General features: G+C 33.1%; 1 protein-coding gene across 7 annotated transcripts in view; it reads left to right on the top strand.

Annotated features, from left to right (window-relative positions):
* SATB1 (SATB homeobox 1) overlaps positions 1-22,695 on the top strand; it is a 109,408-nt gene that overhangs the window by 27,857 nt on the left and 58,856 nt on the right. For all 7 annotated transcript variants that reach the window (XM_014051892.2, XM_014051884.2, XM_087712831.1 and 4 more), the window contains one exon: positions 638-761. In XM_014051892.2, coding sequence (XP_013907367.2) covers positions 638-761 — 124 coding nt within the window. The remainder of the gene's footprint in view (positions 1-637; positions 762-22,695) is intronic.

Raw genomic sequence — 22,695 nt, 5'->3', positions numbered from 1 at the left:
TGTAAATACTACCTACATTCTTTTGTTACTGCAGTGTGGGGGTAATAAACTGGCCCACAATATGGTAAGAAATTTTATATTTAGATAGTTCTGTTTCATAGCTTTTTTTTCCTGGGATCTCATTAAAAGTATATAGCATTTTAGTCAATTAAATGATGCATTGCAAGAAGGCATTTTACATAAAGTTTACTTAAGAGAAAAATATTTTTGCATATCATGAACAGCACCATCTGTGTGCATTTTGAAAAAAGAATGACTTGTTCACTCTTATTGTTGCAGTCAAGGCTTTAAAATTTCGCTGTAACTAAAAGAGGGGGGAAGCTAATATATTAATTCTTTTCATGATCAGTCGTGAAAAGGCATTACACCTTAAATTGTTTTACCAAGCGCATCAGAGCAGGAAGGTAGAAGTAACATGGAAAAATAGTCGCCACATGCAGCTGATGTATAATTCATGCATCAATACAGCAGATGTGTTGTATAAAGTAATTAACTAATCGGAACAATCAGGAGACTGAGAGCAATCTCCAGATGCATCTGCTTGATGCACAGAATGAAATCTGTCTGTCTTAAAGGAATGTTCTGCAGCAGAATGCAATCCTGTAATAATCCTTTTTCTAATCAATGTCTCAAATAGTTGCCCTAAACTAGAAGACTTGCCTCCTGAACAATGGTCTCACACAACAGTAAGAAATGCTCTGAAGGATTTACTGAAGGATATGAACCAGAGTTCATTGGCCAAGGAGTGTCCCCTTTCACAGGTACTTAGCATAACATTCAGTAAATAGGCAGTGTTGAACTGAGATTTCTGCATACAGTTGCCACTAGAATTTTGAAAAAAATAAGAATTCATATTTTTACATTGATGTACTATATTTTAAGCATCAATCAACCATTTAAGATAGTGTAGTCTGTGAAAAAGTTGAATATTCATTCAATTTTAATATCAAACCTGCTTTGAAATTTTTTATCAGAGAAACATGTTTATTATAATAGTTAATGGAGATCATAAAACCATTCCCAGGTTTAATTTTTATGATACATAAAAAGTAGGTGAATTTTGAAATGTTATAAAAGTAAAGAGTTACTATACAGAAATTTAATTTAACAAATCTAGCTATATAATATTAAATATACATCTTTTGCATAATGGATGAAAATGATTCAAGTTGCTAAAAAAAATCTGAATTCATTCCAACTGTTGAGGTTTATATGAGAAATGCACTTGTATTAGATTTTAAGATAGAAAAAACATCATGCAATAAATTATAATTTCAATTTAATTACAGTATTATTCTATGTGGATAAATATTTTCAATCAATCACCAAATTACTTTGGTGTACTTTTAGATTCAACTCCCCCACACTTATTTTTTGTTGAAGCAAATGTAATCTTGATCATTATCAGGATGAACAATATAGTCCCTTCATTAATTCATTCTGATTTCCATAACATAAACAATTGTCCAAAATTAACTTACGTAGTTTCTACTACCAATCTGTTTGATTTTTCATTCAATTGACCAGTTGTCTTTCCTAGGTTTTTCTTTTAAGATATACCATGAAGATAAAAAATTTCAAATGGTTATACCATCATGAATCACACCACAAAGTTGTTAGCTTAAGTTTCAGAGCAATATGAATTCCCTTACTGACTATGCAAGTGTTAGTGTCTTTCATAATAAAAAGAAAAACTATTTTGACTTTAAAGATAGAAAAGCATAATTAGTTTATATGCTAAACCAAACATACTGATCCGGAAATATTCTCATATGAAAAAGCATGTGTGCGATATTAGTTTAAAATTAACAAAAGAATTAATATATTTTATTTCAGCAAACCCTTTTACAAATCTGTAAAATAAGACAATGTTTTTATTCTTATGTTGTAGCTTGAGACTAAGGGACACCTAATTCATTTTGGAGACAGATTTGCACTTGGAACTTCCTGATTTACAGCTTGATCTTTTTCTCTTGATTCTGACACTATTGATTGTTCAGCTTCTAGAAAGTAGTTTTTACGTTTGAATAATTACTTAATTTTTATGTTTAACATACCAACTTTAAATGAACATTTCTTAATGTTATTGAAATAAATGGATGTTTTAGCCAAACAAATGTTGAATCTTCAGGAATCAAGATGTAGGATATATTCCCTGTTTTCTTCGGAATGTTTATGTAGATAGAACATTTGTATTTAGAAAACGTATATGTCTACTAGAGACTTTGACCTGAGTATATTTGTGGTTACTATGTAAGAATCAATAACTATTACTTTTAGGAGATAGAAACAAAAATGATGCTTGCAATTTTTATTGTACAAGAACATTCATTTGGGGCCATGGAGTTATATTCTTTGCATTTGATAAGGTCTTACCCAGTTTTGTGTGTAAATGGAAATATGCCGGTAATTCAATGGTTTCCAATGAAATATTGTGATACCAGCATCAGAAATAAATATAGCTAATATGCATGGGTAGTCATTATATGCTGATTTTAAAGACAGTGCAGATTGATAGTCTGATGCTATGCATATTTGATACGCATGTCCCACATATATTGTTTTCTGGATTCATGATATGCACCTGCATATCACACATTAGGAATCACTCTGCAAACAGCTTTAATATGAAATAGAATATTAATTTCATTGGGCTTAGGTATTTTATTAATTTATTCAATTTGTATGCCACCTGCCTACTAGCGATTCTGGAAGAGTATAGTAATCAAGCAATCATACTTCCCACAAATCTAGGTGAGAATTTTTACATGCCAAGTATCATTGGGTTAGTATCACTGGGAAAGAATTGTATTCCATTTTGCATGCTTGTATCACTGGTTTCAGTTCAATTAAGTATAGAATTGTAATAATGTTAATGTTTCAATGTTGTCTTCTTGTATAATTTTATGCACAAATATAATGGGCAGAGAAAGATAATCCTCTGTGTGAGATGGATATAAAATCATGTTATTTAAAGTTATTAAGAAGACTTTCCATTGCCTACTAATTTTCCATTTTCAACATATCCAAAAGTAAGAAACAGATTTGTATGGAATCTGAGATTTTGAGTGAAAGATTTAGCTTTATATAAACTTTTACTAACAGTCCTAAGGAATTAATTAATAAAGAATCACTAATGAATGATTTCACTTATATGAAACAAAATCATCTTTGTATATACTCTATGTATTGGGCTGTCTTACATATTTTATATTTTATTTAGCACTTTTTCACCATCAGTGTAATTAAAATTGCATTTTACTTTTTTTTATAAGAAAAGTTTCTTTATTATGGCTTTTAAGACATATATGAACATCCTTTTAATGATTGCAGTACATATGAAGTGTACAAGAATATTTCTTGCCACTATGTGTAAAGCAACCTACAACATATAACACTAAAAAAAATGCTCATGTGTCTATGCAGCATTTATTATGTACCCTGACAAGTTTGGGACCTAAAGATGGTTAGCTATTTGCAGAATAAATGAGCAGCAAATAGCTACTTATTCAAAGGATTATTTTGTGTTTTTGCAAATTAGGTTTGAAGTGCAGAGTATCATACATTGACCTTTGCTTAAGCACTGCAGGATCATATCTTCAGTCTTTTGAGCTTTTGAGTAGATACCTTCATACATTATGTTATTTTAGTACTCTTTAGCCTAATTTTGAAAGCCTTCTGCAAATGACCAAGTTTCTGATATTCTATCATTAAAATAGTTCTGTAAGAACAAAATAAAAAAGAGAAAATGGGAAAAAATGACATCGCAGAAGGAAAAATAAAAAGTTTAGCCATTAATATGTGTTCAGTATTCATTTCACTACAGATTTAAACTTTGTCTAAGCACCAGTGTCCAGCTTCCTCTATCGTACATTTTATTTATGTAAGATAGATGTAAATATTTTAATTTCTAGGATTAAATCCTGTATATTAGCATACTAAGATAGAAAATATGTAAATTATGATTGAAGAAAAGTAATCAAGCTTAAAAGCCATTATTCCTACAAAATAAGATTTTTTTCCCAGTTTAATATTAAACTTATCTGTTGAGCACCAAGTTGGAGAAAAATCCTATGGAATTGGAAGTTGTGATAGTATAAGAAGCCTCTTTCAAGCAAGAGTACATTGTGGTTTTCATTGTTTTGTAACTGACATTCTCATTGAAAGTCATATAGAAGTGTTGTACTATACTGCTAATTCCTTAAAGTCAGTAAAATACGTTATTTGAATCAATCTGAGTATTGGAGTGAAGTTTAATTCAAATATAGGGAACAGTACACTTCAGATCTGGATGAGGAGCTCAGTAAATAAGTAGCAGTAGGTTAGATATTTGCAAATTAAGAAAATTCAGATAGGATGGAAGTACGATCAGTGAGGGATTGTCTCCCTAGTTGAGTGGGGGTTGTACTTACTGTAAAGAATTATATTGATTTGATATTAATTACCTGATGCTGTGTTATCGTTAGGGGTGCTATCAATTGTTCAAAATATCAGGTTTGATAAATAGTTATCCATCAAATTGATATAGCCACCCATCTCCATTTTCCAGGCAGTGCACAATAGTGTACTATTTTAGAGATAGCCTAGATAGTTCTTGAATCTTCCACTTAAAGCGCTGAGTTATATGTGAAACAGACTTTCAAAAGATTGCAAACACTCCATCCAAAATAAATGTTTGGGTTTTAATAATGGAATCTATTCATCTATTGCTATGTTAGCTGCACTCAATTTTATACCATTTTGAAGTACTGAATTTAATTTTAAGTCCCAGATAATGTGGGCCTAATTTATCTCAAGGATCACTTGATCCACATCTATAAGATTGATGCCAGGTATAGTATTATCTATACTATATCTTTTCACTGATGGCATTCCATTTCATATTTTTACTACTGTCCAGCCTCTACTTTCTATTTGTTTTGATTTTTTAAAAGGCCAATTTTAGAGATTGTAATAAATTGGTATTTTTAAAAAATAAGACCAATTTTACTTGACTTAAAATATACATATTTCACTTTGATTTTATAAAAATGCAGAAAGGGAGACACACACACTGATGTGGACAAAGAAAAGAAGTACCATTGTTTTTATGCCTGGCAATATTTTTTGTGACATGGTATGGATTGGGTGCAGAGGGAGACTGCAAAAGACAAGAGTTGTAAAGTGGTGATTCCACAAATGGTATCTTGCAAACTTTCTATCCTTACAAAATAAATAAATAAATAAATTTAAATAAATAAAATAAATTCAGCACAGATTCTTTATAATGTTTCTTGCTTTGATTGCCTCACTCTTTTTTCTCTAATTTCCTTGCATTGGATATATTTGCCATCACCTTGAATTATAAATAATCCACATGCGCAACATTTATAGCATGTTTATCAACATTAACTATCATATAACATAATATCTATAATTCCACAAACACACTTGTAACAACTTGGAATCCAGCTTTAATAAATAAATAATTTAATAAATATGTAATGGAAAAGTGCTGTATAAAGTTATATTTGCTTCCTAATTCATTGACTTACAGATGTGGGAAAACAGCTAAGATAATATAGCTTATCCATATTTTCTTTATAGGCTTCTTCATTTATCAGACTATAAAACAGCCCTTGCCTGAAGGATGAAACAAGTAGTAGCTGTTTTCATTGTCAAACTGGTCTAGGCCCTGATTTTTTACATTTCTTTATTGAGAAATATTTTTAGAGTAATATATGTTAACTGCTTAGTATAGAACTGCCAGAAATATAAGATCATACACATACATGTAACATACTTTTATATTTAAAATTGTTATTACATGCTATAATTCTTTTTAATTTTAAATTTACAAATGCTTATACTCAGTCCATGAAAAGTAGGGAAAGAATTAGCAGTAGCAATAGCAACTACAAATACTTTTATATGTTTTCACAATCACAATAGTTATTCATATCATATAACAGTTGACTGTTAGTACACAACACTTTATATTACCAATCCTTTATGAATTAAGGGCATTTCTTGTACATGATGCAAACAATATCTCAATGGCAGTTGAATGTTTAATGCAAAAATAATGGATCAGTTGATACTGTTGAATAGTTGTTCAACTATTTATAAAAGAAAATCTATCATTTAAATTTTTGAGTATATAGTTTAAATTTTAGAGACTATTTTATTAATGTTTCAAAACTCACAGAAATCAAAGCAAACTAAAATAGAAGCTCAAAGTAATATATGTTCAATTTTTTATTCAACTTACTTGTTTTAGCATTGGATTGGTGTTTTAATTCTCTGGAATAGTTTTCAGACTACCTGGAAAAAATAGAATTGCTTTCTAATTTGCATTTACACAATTATTCATAGAGTATATTGTTTTCAAATATGTTTGGTTTGAAACCATAAGTGGACCACTGGATTACAAAGGGATACTAAATGCTAAGTATCAACGGCTTCAAGTAGTAGGAAAATTTGGATGGTGCATGTGGTCCTTGATTTAGAACCATTTGTTCAGCAATTGTTCAAAGTTATGACAGCCTTTTGATCCATATCCAAAATTAGTGCTGTAAAAATGCTTCCTTGGTCACATGATTAACAACCTATCTGACTTAAAACTCCAGAAGCAGTACAATTCCCACTACCCATCCTATATCTCCCCATCTTTTGGACTCTTGCCATTCTTCATTCTACCTAGTTTTCTTCACCATCCTCCTCCTCAGGCTTAAAATGAGCATTCTCAGTCTAGTTTCTAGGGCAGTCTGGGGCTGGCTTCATGCTATTAAAAGGGATGGGTGGGAAGTAGCCAAAATCAATCTTTTTATTTCATAGCATGAAGCCAGCCATAGACATACTCAGGAGCTCTTTGTAGAGTTCTATTTGACGCAGTTTGACCCAAGGCATGGCTTTACCTTTTTTTAATAACACAAAACCAAGTAAAAGCAGTGAAGGTGAACTGGAATGGCAGACGGCAAGGTATCAGGGATTTCGGAGTGAAAGATGATGAGAGCAACTAGAATTAGGCTAAAGCAATTTCAGCTTCATAAGGCATGGCAACCAGACCCAAGACTTTTTGCCACTCAGCTACAGGGTCACCCAACAAGCAGAGATGCAAAAGAAGATGGGTAGCTGAGCGAAATTGGAGGCAGGCTGTATATTATTGAGGAATGATTTGGATTGGATTGGGTACTCAGAAAATCAAAATAAGGCCTCTAATGTAATCTATTTAAATGTTCTTCCTTCAGCCCAATTTAAAGAGATTCCAATAAGTCCCACTTTTTGTGTAAAGTGTTTAGGAGGGCTAGCTACAGTGTTTCAGGTATGCAATTATTTTTAATCAATGTTTCATATAAGAATTTAATCTCATTTCATCTTATAAGCAGACAACACAGAAGTAGATTGAAAATTTTTGTTCTATGCATGGCACATTCAAAGAATAATTCACTAGACAACACTTTTTTCCCCAAAGGTTTTGCTTCCTGAAAGACTCCTGGTGATTATGATAGACTCTTTCAAACTGAATAGAAATATAATTTTAGAATGATTGTATCACATAGGAAACTTTAAAAATATGAAACTAACTTTTAATGACTACAAGGTATTTAATTGCATCATGTTTCAGATATACTATATGAGGGCTAAAAGTGCTTTGCTGCTGATTTTTGTTTGTACTCAGTGTGTGATGCATCTCGCTGCAGTGTCCAACAATAGTCCTTGATGGATTCTAGTTGCCAGGTTAACATTTTTCCATTGTGGCAATATCTTGGTGAAACCTTTCAGCATACTTGTTACTCACTGGACTTTGAGATTCTCAGGAAAAAAGTCCAAATGTAAATGCAGAAAATGAATTTTTGGTGACATGTTGCACTTCATGGTCTTGTATGCTGTAAGAAGTTTGTCAACCAGCTGGATATAGTTTGGTGCTCTGTAGTTGCCAAGAAAATTCTCAATGACATTCTTGAATGTTTTCCAGGTGATTTTCTCTAGCCCTTCTAACAGATCTTCAAACCACTTGTCATTGACGACATATCTGATCTGTGGACAAACAAAAAAGCATCAGTTATTCTTAGAAATATCTATCTCCAGTAACAAAAACCTTCACCTTGATTATCATTTTCACAATATTTTTCATTAGTTCTAATTTTATGTGAAGAGAAGGCGAAAATATCTTATAGGACAACAATGGTTTATGTGCTGTTTCCCCCCCAATCCTGGAACAAAATTCTTTTATAGTGTCCATTTCTTTTTAAAGTAATGTAACTCTTTTGCACATTACTGTGACATTTGCATATGTAACAACAATAGTTGGTATATCCAAGCTGCATTCCAAGCAGCAGAGCCACTATGTTAAATCTTCACAGATAATCCAGATATTCAGATATTCTTGATGTATGCTTCAACTACAGCTCCATTTTTTGTATTTTTCTTCCATATGTGCAGCCTAGTCAATATGTACTGAAGGGCGTATAATCCCATTGTATAACAGAAGATTTCTGTAAAATGATATGTGATACATAAAATTCTAGGTTATTTTCATGCTTAAGAATAAAACATGTATAAAATACATCCCAAAATGTTCAGGTAGCAAAATCTTTGTTGTCTAATGTTGTAGTAGCAGTATTAAATGCTCTATTTCCTTTAGTTAGTATTTTCTTTCATTTATAAATTGTCACAATCTACATTGGATTGTTTATAAAAAATAAAACAATATTAAAATAAAAACATCAGCACAATAGTAGTAATAATACAAATTCGTCATTCTCCCAAATGATCTCCTAAAGTCTTTTTACTAGCTTCTAAGAAGACCATTAGAGAATACTAATTTGACTTCTATGGAACATTGTTCCATAATAGAGAAATGTAGCAAAACAACAACAAAAACAATATCCATTGTATGCAAAGCTTTGTCCCCTTAACTTCTCAGTAATAAGTGATTATTAACAAACTTTGTGGGAAACAAGCAAATGATATTAGAAAATCATCTAAGTCCTTTGTAAATGAACACTAAAACTGATTTGCACTCAGAATCAATGGGCAAAAAAATTCAAAATCCACAATAAAGGATTGCATGGTTATGGCAGCTCTAACCTAACAATATATAGGCTGTTGCACTTTGTGCTAGTTGCAATTTCTAAGTGATCTTCAAAGGTGGTATTGTGATATGCTATAGTAGGCTAGTTGTGTATTGATAAATTCTGTTCACTATTTTAAGGCTTTTTATTACAATTGGAGCATTAAGTAGTATACTATTCAGAGTAAGACCATAATCACCACCTACTATTTAGCAGGAGTCCAGGAAGATCATCCTGGTAATGGACCGCTTCCTTCAGGGGGCATCCCAGCACATCCCAAGTTACAACTAGAGCTAGCAGGTTGGTTTTCTGAAAACATGGCAAATTGAGTGTCACTAGGATTAGATTTAGGTAGCAATGGAACACTCTTTGATTTACTTCTCTTTTTTGTATCCTTGAACCATAGTGAAAATACTAACCTCAGAATTTGATTATACAAAAAGTTAAAGGCAACTGGACATTATTAAAATAACAAAATGGTAAGCAATAGCAGTGGAACAATTTATAGACAGCTTTAAATGTCTTTATGAAATACAATGCAGTGCTATGAATAATTTTAACACTTCTGTATTTGTTAGCATTGGTATTGAGGTCAGTGAAAACCTGTTTTGTTTTAGGGCCATGCATCTATATTATTTATTTTGTTTTTATTTAATTTTCTACTGAACAATTAAAAAAAAACAAGCACAATTCATTTTGTATAAATTTGTATGTATACTTGAAATAGTGCAAAGTGTTTCAAAGAGCAATTTCCAGAAGCATGTTGGCCCAAGTGAAACACCTTACCTTGAAGAGTGAGCAACTCATTCTTGGAAAACTTAGGTGAAAGCTCAGTAGAATAGAATAGAATAGAATAGAATAACAGAGTTGGAAGATCCTTGGAGGTCTTCTAGTCCAACCCCCTGCTTAGGCAAGAAACCCTACAAAGGGTTTTAGACAAAACCAGACAAATGGTTATCCAACATCATCTTAAAAACTTATAGTATTGAAGTATTCACAACTTCTGAAGCCTGTTCCATAGATTAATTGTTCTGTCAGGAAATTTCTCGTTAGTTCTAAATTTCTTCACTCCTTGATTAGTTTCCACCAGACAGTTCACACAACTTCAGGAGAACCGATTGTTAACTTTCTAAGCAGTTTGGTGAACTGGTTGTTGGAAAAAAAATCATTAGGGCACAGAACTGATTGTTAAATTATTTCAATCCCACCACTGGTTTCCACCCATTGCTTCTTGTTCTACCCTCAGAGCTTTGGAAGAATAGCTTGACTCTCTTCTTTGTGGCAGCCCCTGAGATATTGGAACACTGCTATCATGTTCCCCGAGTCCTTCTTTTCATTAAACTAGACATACCCAGTTCCTGCAACTATTTTTCATATGTTTTAGCCTCCACTCCAGTAGATTTATTGTCTGCATATGATAAATGCTTGACTTTCATTAGCATGCTTTACAAAGCAATTTGTTTTGAGTGTTCTGCACAGCCCTATTCCGCCCCCACAAAAAATTTACTACTATATCTATATAGTCTATCTATCTATCTATCATCTATCTATCTATCTATCTATCTATCTATCTATCTATCTATCTATCTATCTATCTGTCATCTATCTATCTATCTATCTATCTATCTATCTATCTATCTAACTTTTAATAAACACTTTTTCTATTTTGCATATCTTATGTAGTACATACTCTATTTATAGCTTAGCCTTAGCATACCCTTTTAGATTTAAATTTTCTCCAATATTCTTATGCTTTTTAAATGCATTTCTATTTAATGATACTGATTTAACCTTCTAAGTTACAGTAAGAATAGTGACTAGTAAAAATGGTGACTGCCCTAGGAGCTGTTGATAAAGTTCTGCAGAGAAATTATTGAATTTATTCTTTGTACTTATTTAACTATTTGGTTTGGTACAGCAGCCAAACAGGACAGATACAGAGTCAAAACAATTGTGACAGGCTTTTTTTTCTGTAGATGATCTGTACAGTACATTGCATGGGTCAGAATGAGGGTTGGAAAAATACTTATAGACCCTTAACATCCTGGACACAACCTATTTCAACTCTTTTCCTCGGGATGCCACTATAGCTTTTTTCCAAAGAATAGAGATTTTTTAAAATATGTGTATCATCCAAGTATATGCATATGAATATATGTATATGCAAACTGTAAAATGCCTATGTAAATCTTATTTATACTTGCATTTTAGTCCTTTTATGGTTTATCCTATTCCAAGGATAGTTTTTTTCCCCCTCTCTGCTTATTATATTGTTGGAATAAAAAAGAAACTGAGCATCTTCATCCACAATACAAGCTGTTAATATGGTTGAAATTACAATATTTTTAACACTTATTAAATACATTTTCAGAAGAGGAGGAACGTACTGGGGTGAATCAAGAATTCTGCAAATGAAACTGGAGGACAGTGTAGAAATGTATGTTAAATCCACAGCATGACACTGAAGGACATTTGAGTTATAATCCCATGAAAAAGCCCATGCTTCCAAATGGGTAAGAGAATGATAGCTATGGAGCCCTTTGCTGTTTGGAAATATCCAGGCATATACTCACTGGTGGGCTCCTGCTGGCTCACACTGGTTCGGGAGAACCGTATGTTAATTTTCTGAGCTGTAAGGTTATTGGAAGAAATCTTTTTCCACTTTACAGGTCTAATCCTGCAAGGAACGCAGGAAGGAAAGATTCTAGTGTGCCTGTATTTCTAGCCTAATCCTTATCTTAATTAGCAATAGCGATAGCAGTTAGACTTATATACCACTTCATAGGGCTTTCAGCCCTCTCTAAGCGGTTTACAGAGTCAGTATATTGCCCCCAACAATCCGGGTCCTCATTTTACCCACCTCGGAAGGATGGAAGGCTGAGTCAACCTTGATCCAGTGAGATTTGAACAGCCGAACTGCAGAACTGCAGTCAGCTGAAGTAGCCTGCAGTGCTGCATTTAACCACTGCGCCACCTCGGCTCTTAATTGCCTCTTAACAGCCTTAATGGTTCTTTGCCATTAGCTGAGCTGCTTGGGAGTCTGAGCTGCTCGGGAGTCTACTCCCCAACCCTTAATTTTTTTTGTGTATGTTTATTCCTGGGGCTTGAACAGTTATTTACAGAAGGGTTGGCATAACCATAGAAGAAATGGCTGACAGGCAGGATGCAAGCTTAGCATTTTGTCTGATTTTTTTACTGCCTTTCTGAGGGCATGTGATTTTTCCTTAAATCTGGATGATTACCTTAGGATATCTTGTGAGGTGAGTGAGACCAGCTGGTATCTTTAAGTGGTGCAAATGGATCTAATGATTGCTTCTCTTGGGTGCTTTGTCAGTTCACTGAGCACAGAGGTTTCTTGTCTATGGGGATTCTTCAGTCATCCAGTTCATGGTTGTCCCAAAGGTGCTTTTTTCAAGAGGCAACTGGACTTCCTTGGTTTCCAGAAAGTCCACTTGCCTCTTGAAAAAACACCTTTGGACAGGAGTCTCTTGCATTGCTTCAAAGTGGCCAAACTATATGATTGCTGACTGATAAGGATCCTCCTTCCAATTTGTTATAGTTTGCTCCCCTGATAATATGACATAGTAACATGGCACCAATAATAGAAAGTTAGTACCCACCAGTGGTGGGTTTCAAAAATTTTTAGAACCTCTTCTGTAGGTGTGGCCTGCTTTGTGGGAGTGGCTTGCTGGCCATGTGACCAGCTGGGAGTGGCTTGCCAGCCATGTGACTGAATGGGAGTGGCTTGTCAGACATTTGACTGGGTGGGCATAACCAACTTGTAAAATGTGGTGAAACTCACTTAACAATGCTCTTGCTTAGCAACCAAAATGTTGGCTTAGAAACTCTGGCATTTGAAGCAGGCAAGTCTTAAAGCTGTCAAGTTACAAGACCCTTGCACCCCTAACCCTTTAGAAAAAAAACCCAGGAATGTTCAAACTTGACAGCTTTAAGACTTTAAGGTTTAGATAGGACCCTTAGAGGCGGGCGGGGTGATTGGTGTGCCAGCCAATCAGTGAGTGGCGGGCAAGGCAAGCGTGGTGTGGACGGGCAGGGGGAGGGAGCTGGAACTGGTTCTAAACGGCACAGTAGATTTGTGGAACCTCTTCTATAGAAGAGATTAGAACTAGCAGGAACCCACCCCTGGCACCCACCCTCTCCTATACAAATGAAATATTTTGAGAAATATTAAAAAGAAAATATATTACCCTGGCTGAGAAATGGAGAAACATGCTTTCTTAGAGGAAAAAAGCAGCCCCATCTTTCTTAATAGCCCACGTAAGATGTCAGCACTTAAGAGATAAAGAGATAGGTAGCTATATTCATAAGCAAAAATTCCCTGCAGCAAGGTCTGAACAAAGGCAGAATGAGATTAATCCTCATTCAAGATTTCAATTTGTTAATTTGTCTCTTTAGTTTGGCATTTTGTAGCCCAAATATGCCCACCCACTTTCTGGAGAACTTAAATGACCTCTCTGCTAAAGGGTTCCACTTGATGAGCAATAGTAACTTGGCTGCTGATAGTTATCCATGTATTTTAACTATTTTAATGTGCTCTGGCAACCTGTCTGATTTGTAACTCTGGGTTGCGGGTATTACTGAGGAAAAGGAAATTATTCAGATAGAATAGATTAGGTTTCCATGACAGCTATTGATCTTTAGTGTGTATTCCCCCATTTCTAATCTATTTAGGGCAGCTTTTTGCAAAAAAAAAAAAGCTTTTTGTATTTTTCTACAGGTAATCCTTACAACAGTTCATTTAGTGACCGTTCAAATTTATAATGGCACTGAAAAAAGTGACTTATGACTGTTTTTCACACTTACGACATTTTTCACAAAGATGACTGTTCCACCATCCCCACAATCATGAGAAGGCGGATAAAGTGCCCCTTGACGTAAGTGATATTGATTTGGCCATGACCACCCAGCCACGCCCATTCCGCCACACCCACACAGCCAGTCATTAGGGCAGAGAAACAGTTATTACAAATTTTGCAGTCCACCACTGCATACACATAAACTTCTGTTGTTTGCTTCTTCCTGTATGAAATGGATAGAAACCTCCACTTTTTCCCTAGAGAATTGCACCTTTGTCTACTAGTGTAAGTATTTAAATAGTTATTATAAACGTTTTATAGTAACTGTATAATGTGATTCTTTCTCAATGTGACTTCAACAAGACTATATCCTTCCTAAAATAAATACTATGTGATTACTTTTTAAAGGTTTTGGCAGTTTAAACATTTCAACTGACAGTTTAAACAGTTTGAACATCAAACAATCTAGAATTGACAAAACAACTTAAATATGATTACATTGAATCCTGGTTTAGAATTATATTACAGTATCTTGCATAAACTTACTTAAATTTTAGATAACATATTTGTGGTTTATGTAAAGCTTGATAGCTTACAAAATAGGGACATGAATATGCAACTTTGTGTTCTAAAAATGTCATTGATTATGATAGGAAAAACAGAATCTTTTGGGCATTAATTCAGATTCTAGAAAATTAGTACAAACAATGTTTGTTTGTTTGTTTGTTTGTATGTGTGTGTGTGCAAACATGCATGTGTGTTATTCCTAAAAGTTATTAAATCTGAATGCATTAATTGGTATTTTGTTTAATTCATATGTTCCATATTTTCATTTGATAATTTGAAAATGTTATAGTTCTGACCTGGAAGACTTTTTGTATCTCTGATTATTATTGAATTTTAGGGCTGGTTATCAAGCTGTAATAATCTTTTTTTTTTTTTACCAGTAATGGTTGGAATTTTTAACCAAATTTTGGGAATGTTAATGTTAATCTGTAACCATCTATTTTAATTAGAAATCAGTGCTAATATTAAGAAATAAGTGGTTGAAAAAGATATGGCATTAAAAATAAATATTGATACTAATTTAATGTTGAAAAAGTCATATTTAAAAATATAGATGGGATCAGGTTAGAGCTGGTTATTTAGCACAATTACATATAGAAGACTTGAGGTTTTACTGTTTCTTAATATTGTACCTAAGTATCTCAAATTTATAAAAGCTCTTGGTTATAAAGGGCTTAAGAGAGTTCAAAGGCTCAACAATTGTCCATTGTTTTGGAAAGTAATTGATTGTCACCATATTGTCTAGAATTGGAAATCATACTAAAGCAAGATCTTTTTTAGTACGTGTAATGTAATACAGTGCAATAGAGGACCATGCAATGCAATGCAATAATGAAAATTTGGATATTCTTAAGATATAAGAGCAATATATAAAGCTAAGTTTAAATTGTAAAGCCAATAAAATATTATTTGTGTAAAAGATGTTACAGATATTGGGTTATAAAGCAACTGGATGCCCTCCAGATGTTCTAAATCATATCACCAAATAATATCCAGTCTATAACCCTTGAGTTTGGGAAGCGAAGAAAGTTATATTCCATATACCCACAAGTTCGCTTGTGGGGAATTTCTGCTATAAAGCATTGATGGCCATAGACAAATCACTTGTAACATTTTTGATTGTATAGTTGTATAGTTCCCATTCCCTTGATTTTTTTAATAGATAGAGACCTCAGAACTTTACAGAAAGAAGCTTAAAACTGAAGTTACTATCAAAATATTCTTATTTCCTCACCACTTTCATATTTTAAAAAAGCATTACAGCTATGAAAACTAGACATCTATTCATTTTATATAAAATAAGAAGAAAGAATTTCAGGTATAATAATAAACTCTTAATAGATGTTCTCATTACAGATACAATAGCAATAGCATTTAGATTTACCAGTATATACCACCCGACAGTACTTTACAGCACTCTCTGAGCAATTTACAATGTCAGCATATTGCTTCCAACAATCTGGGTCCTTATTTTACTGATTTCCGAAGGATAGAAGGTTGTCAACCTTTAGCCTGTCAGGATCAACCAGATTGTGGGCACAATTAGTCTGCAATACTGCATTCTAACTTACACCACTAGGGATACAATTTCTATACTTTATGTTCTTATGCACGTGCAGCATTCTGTTTATTATTGTACACAAATGTAAAATCCCATTCAGATTTTAGTTGTTACTACATGTCTCTTCTTTTAGTCTTAAAGGGCTACTTCAATTTTATTTTAATAAAGTAATAAAGTAAATAATAAAATATTTTATTTTAATAAAATAATAAAGTAATAAAGTAATCCCATCAGTCTCTTTTAATTTTCAGAAAGTTATTACATGCCTAGTTTTCCTTACATTTCCTTTACCTAAAAGATATGATTCCAGCCACAGTTATAGTGTAATATTTGTAAAATATCACATATTTTTAAAAAATTGAATTCCATCTATTCTCCAAGGAGTTAAAGGACTCATTATTGATAATGTATTAACCATTAAAACATTTTGCTTTATTATGACACCTATAATGTCAAACTCAAAACATAAGCACAAAATACAATGCTCCTCAATCATAAATATTTAACATACTAAAAATAGCAATTAATTTAAAACAGTATATAACATTGCACATCAAAAGTTCTTCTAAAAATATAATAAAGATATTTATTAAATGAATATGCTTCCTACTCCCAATATTTGCCCAAAAGCTTTGCTTTTAATAAAAGAATTTAATAGGCTAAAAATTGAATTCAACATTGGAATTTAATTTCACTTTTCTTTGCATAATGTTTTGATATGTAAATGTCCATGGCAAATTATGTTTTCTGTATTTCTCTGTAATTTAAAAGCTGCATTGTTTCTATTATGTTGCTCAGAATTTTCTGTGTTTCTTAGATAATATTTCAGATTCCTTCTTACAATGTACAGAACTTTTTTTTGCTAAAATTAAATACTTTTTGGAACTAATATTTGGCAATATATGGCATGGGAATCAACAGAAATCTTGAAAATCTAAACATGTGACTTAATAGTAGTGATAAATTATAGCAAAAGGCTGTCAAATTGCAACTATGTGCCTTTTTTAATAACAATATTTTAAATATTTAAACTAATTTCAGTTTAGTAGAGATATGGTAGTTGATTGGGGACCCCAATCAGAATCTGTATACTATGTTTGCTTCTTTCCATCTTGCTTCTTAAAAATTAACTTTTTTATTAAGTTGTTTCTAATTTTTACTAAACATAAATAGTGACATTGTGTATTCAGAAGATAGAAGGTAGAGCAATCATCTTGAAATGAATCAGAGAGACAGAAACAAAGACAAAATGTAATAACAACAAGAAAAGTAGCTATATTTCTGGGCTAATTGGCAGTGTGTTGGAAACAACTTGCATATTTACTTCAACGAACAAGGCTTAAGCAACTGTTATGCTGACTATAAGTTTTATGCATTTTTTTACATTTTATATTTTCTGTAAAGGTAAATTTGTTTGTTTGTTTAAACTTGCTGTCCCATCCCAATTCTCTCTTCATTGCTGAACAGCCTGTGTTTTTTTACTGTGATCATTTATACTTTGCTGTACATGTTTCCACTATCCATTCTGTCATTAGAGAAAATCACATTTTCCCTGAGATTTGTCCGACTGTGGATTCTTTTTTCATACAAATACTATTTTTCATAATATTTTATACATTTCATCTTATAATATTAAAGTTCAGCCAAATGGTATAGTAGCTAACATGTTTAACTGGCACCAGGGAGACTTAAAAAATTCAGTTCCATTCTCAGTCATGTAAGTTCAATGGGTGTCACACTCTCTTAGCCTAAGCTACTTAATAGGATTGTTGTGGAGAACAAATCAGAGGAGGAAATTCTCTGTATGCCATATTTTTAAAAAGAGGTGGAGCACATATTTTCTCCCTCAGGAAAATTGTTTTCTTCAATAATATTTTTGATTTGGTGGGAAGGGGGGGGGAGAAGTTGCCATGACAACAAGTGTGTTGTTCAGAATTTATCTGGTATAAATGCATTCATAATGAAAGTTAAGATATTGTTCCTACTCTTATATTTTTAAAGAATATTGTATAAAGTTATTTTCAATTTTATTTTGGATGGAGTTCCAGTATCTTCTCCTGAATCCTAAACCAATTACATTATTTGATAACTATATACAATATTGCAGCTATTATATGATAATTGTCCTTGCGATCAAATGCAATACTAGGAACTTGTCCTTCCTTCCTTCCTTCCTTCCTTCCTTCCTTCCTTCCTTCCTTCCTTCATTCATTCATTCATTCTTTCCTTCTGGTTTTCAATATATGTACAGCTTGGCTATGCAACATTAATTGCTTTGAATTTCTACATAGTTTATTCAAGTTTAAGCATGAATAGTATATTAATAAGTCATAATTATTTGTTAAATATATGTTGTACATCAGTATTTTTTAACATTAGCAATAGTCAAATTTTGTGTACATCAGTGTGTGTGTGTGTGTGTGTGTGTGTGTGTGTGTGTGTGTATATATATATATATATATATATATATATATATATATATATATATATATATATATATATATATATATATATATATATATATATATATATATATATATATATATATATATATATATATATATATATTCTAATTTGAACTGTAATTCTGTCAACAGGGTTTAAGTTGAAAAACCTGGTCTGTGCACTTAGTGATGGTGGTTCTGGTTGCTATTGTCAATGTGACCACAGCTTATGACTTCCTGCTGGCTTCTTCTGTGACTTTGCTTTTAGAAAGAGAGGGAAGGTCACAAATCACAATAACATGACCCTGGGACATTGTAATGCCATCACAACCTGAGAATAGTCATAAAAACAAGGATCCATCATAACTACCATTTGTTTTATCACTTGTAAATTTGAATGGCCATTGAATAAGAGGTTGTTGAAGTTTCTGATGCTTCTCATAATGTTTGAAATTGCCATTAATAATTTTAAAAAAAAGAGTCTAGCTATCTATTACAGCTGATTGAGAAGTCTAAACGATGTCACTGTGACCTGTTAAATAAATTCTGGAATAAAATATTCTGGCTTGATATTATAAATGAATCTGGCCATTGTTTTCAGTTTGGATATAAAGGAAGCTATAATTAATTATGGTTTCCTGATCTGCTTCCTATTCCAATGAAAGAAAATAAATGTCAATGTGAATATATATGAAGCTAGATCACAGTTCTCCTTGTAAAATAGAGATTGGGTTGCCTGAACATAACCATTGTAATTCTGGTAGCTCTTCAATATAGTGTGTATTATTTGGATCAGAAACAGCATTGCCATGAGCCTTATTTTAGTGAATTAAAATATACAGGCATTAAAAGCTATTCAGAGTTCATTTTTGTAAATGGGAGAGAAAAGGAACTAGAAGTTTGACAGGTTATTCAGTAACTGACTATAACTGAGAATTATAAAATTAGATGCTCCTTTATACTGATAAGATATCAATATGATATATTTCAAATGTTACTGTTAACATAACATTTTGAAATCTTACCATAAGGAATAATGGATAGCAATTTTTATATTTTATTCAGAATGTAACATATTTTAATGGTATGTAGGAAAGACATGGCCAATTTGCAGAAAGCCATGATATAACTAAAGTAACATCTGATGCACAACAAAAAGTGGCTCAGACAAATTGTCCTGAATTTCCATGGGACCTTACCCCATGGAATAAAGTTCAGAGTGAACCAGGATAAATTCAAGATGATCACCATTCAGTGTGAAATGTATATGGGAGGCAGGCCAGAGGACTTTGTACTGATCACATCGAAGCGTGAAACAGCAGCTAAGTGGATAATACTATTCATTGAGAACAGTCTGATGCTGGATTTCATAAACTCAAATTATATCTTGGGCATTCCATATATAGAATTGCTGCTAGTTGAGTGATTTGTAAGTTCAAAAAGAATGTCATATATTTCATACTTTAAATTATTTGCCTGCAATGTAGGATGTAAAGATTTAGCCTTTATAGGTGATTCTTGATATATTGGACTGAAATGTTGGTCATAAATCATTGCAGTCATAAGTGAGGCACCACATGGTCAGATCTGATTTTACAACCATTTCTACAACAGTTGTTAATTAAGTCATCACAATCATTAAGCAAACGCCATGGTAAAATGTGCAACATTTTATCCAATGGGTAGTTTTGGCCAGCAAACAGCAGATATGTCACAAAATGGGATTATGCTGCAGTTGACCATAAAATCCAATTAAGCTCCTGAAATGTGTTCATGTGACCATGACCACATAGTCATAACTTCAAGAATGGATTGTAAGTATTTTTTTCCAAGTATGATGTAACTTTGAATGGTCATTAAGAAACCAATTGAAAGCTACCTATATTGATCAATTCAGAGAAAGGCTGCCTGAGGAGCTAAGAGAGGGAAGGCACTCAAAATATTCTGGAGGAGCTATATCAATGTTTTGTAATAATGGACATGTAACTGGAAGAGTTAAGGAAGGAGGAAATGGTAAGGGAGAAATCACTTAAAGCCTGTGTTCCTCCAAGCCACCCACTTGGCTTCCTCAACATTCAATCTGGGAGAATTCCTGCAATCCACATTCCTCTTTAGGGAAGCAAAGAAGAGGGTATCAAAGCTATGTGTTTATTTTAGAGCCCAATGATGTTTGGTAAAAGCACTAGCACTAGCATTAACCAATAAGTGCTCAGCTTACTTCAAAGTAGCACACTGATGAAACTTTACTGATCCATTTCTAAGAAGCTCCGAAGAGGAGCAGGAGTGTTCACCATTTAAGGACAACTTAAGGACAATTGTTGACACCAGGCAAGCATATTTAATCACTCCTGTTATCGTTGCTTTAGATTTCAGGCAGATGGTGGGACTTTCTTCTCTTGTAGACTTGAGGACAACCAGTAATTTCATAGGTATAGAAATAATACAGAAGCGAAAGCTCTAGAAAATTTAAGATCTAGAAAAATGTTACTAGGAATGATTGACAGATAGCCACTGAGAGCAGGGCTTACTGCAGCTAAATCAGAAAAAGTACAATCATGTTTACATTCCACCTCTGGTGATGTGAAAGATATGCAATACTTTCTGAGTTTTGTTAATTTTTATAGGAAATTCTTTCCTAATTTTGCTGATCATCTAAAACTGCCAGCTCATAAGAAAGGATCAGCAATTGTCATGATTAATCCAAGAACAAACAGCATTTCAAGGATTAAAACACCTCTTTGTTTTTGACCCTGACCTGTCCTGTCCCTTTGTGGTACACATAGATGCTTTCAATATGGTGATAGGGTTGCTCTAACACAGAAGAGAGGGACCATATTTACCATTGTATTGAGCACAGTGGTTAGAATACAGCATTGCAGGCTAACTTTGCCCACTGCAGGAGTTTAATCCTGACCAATATAAAGTTGACTTCTATCTTTCGGAGGTCAGTAAAATGAGGAACCAGTTTATAGGGGACAATTTGTTGACTCTATACACCCGCTAAGAGAGGGTTGTAAAGCATTATAAGTGGTATTTATATCTAAGTACCACTGCTATTGTTATTGTTATTGCTGATGTGGGCCTGTTACTCCAGAATGCTCCTCCCAGCTGAAAGGAACTTTGATATTTTCAGTAAAGAGTTATTGGTAGTAAAAAAAATGTTATTCAGTGATGGAGATGCCTGTTGGAAAGAGCAATCCATTCTCTACAAGTTCATACAGAACATAAGAATTTAGAGGTTCTGCAAATATTCAACCTTTCTTCCCTAATCAAATTGCTTTGATTTTTATAAACTTTCCAGGCTTCCAAAACAATTTTTTCAGATAATGTCTCACCTAAGACAATTCAATTTATACTCTCTCTCTCCCTCCCCTCCCCCTCTCTCACATACACATCATAATAATTTTAAGATAGTATCTTATCTAAGACAACACAATCTATGCTCTGCCTCCCTCTCTCTCCCTCCTTCCCCTCCCTCTCTCTCTCTCACACACACTCACATACACACACACACACTCTCTCTCTCTCTCTCCATAATAATACTCCAACTATGCAATTCAGAATCTGAGGGCCAGAAGCAAAAAGATTCCTGGAGAAACAATTATTGTGTAATTTGGGGAGTTACTAGCAGAAGAGGGGAATGACACAGCTACATTTTGTTCTCATAGTCCAAACTCAGTTTCCACTATGAATTCAGGACTGGGGCAATGAGTCTGAAGGGGAGAATGGTGTAATGGAATCTGGGGAAAAGTCTAGGGGAATGGGCCAACAAATATGCATAGGAGCATAGGGATTGATAGATAAGCATAGTTCATACCTGTATAATGGACAAGGCAAAACATTCTGAAGATACCTTCCCTAGTTTCTCAGATGTAAGAGTGACAGGAGAACTGTATTTTCAAACATGCAATATTCTGTTAGTGTAACTTTATAATAAAATTGAAGTAGCTCATCTGGTTGTGTTTTGAATCTGATCTACCTGGTAAAGTTAGCAGGTATTGTTTACTTTGTATCTTTAAAAAACATTCATAGAAGAATGAGATTAATTTATAAATAAATCCCTATCTGAAAACAAAGGCATGGGTTTTATAATAAGTAGATTTTTATTTGTGTGTAAGCTTGTAGCATGACAAAAGAACATAATATGTATTTTATTTTTTTTACTATCTACCAGTTAATGGGAACTTTCTGGGTAAGGAAGGATACAGTACAAACTAAAATAATAAAATCCATTTCAAATAATTTTTCAA

This window comes from Thamnophis sirtalis, unplaced genomic scaffold (genome assembly GCF_051295495.1).
Source record: "Thamnophis sirtalis isolate CommonGarterSnake01/CBP01778 unplaced genomic scaffold, rThaSir2_p1.2 scaffold_4, whole genome shotgun sequence".
Taxonomy (NCBI): domain Eukaryota; kingdom Metazoa; phylum Chordata; class Lepidosauria; order Squamata; family Natricidae; genus Thamnophis; species Thamnophis sirtalis.
The sequence above is the reverse complement of the archived record's forward strand: the minus strand, read 5'-3'. Positions and strand labels throughout refer to the sequence as shown.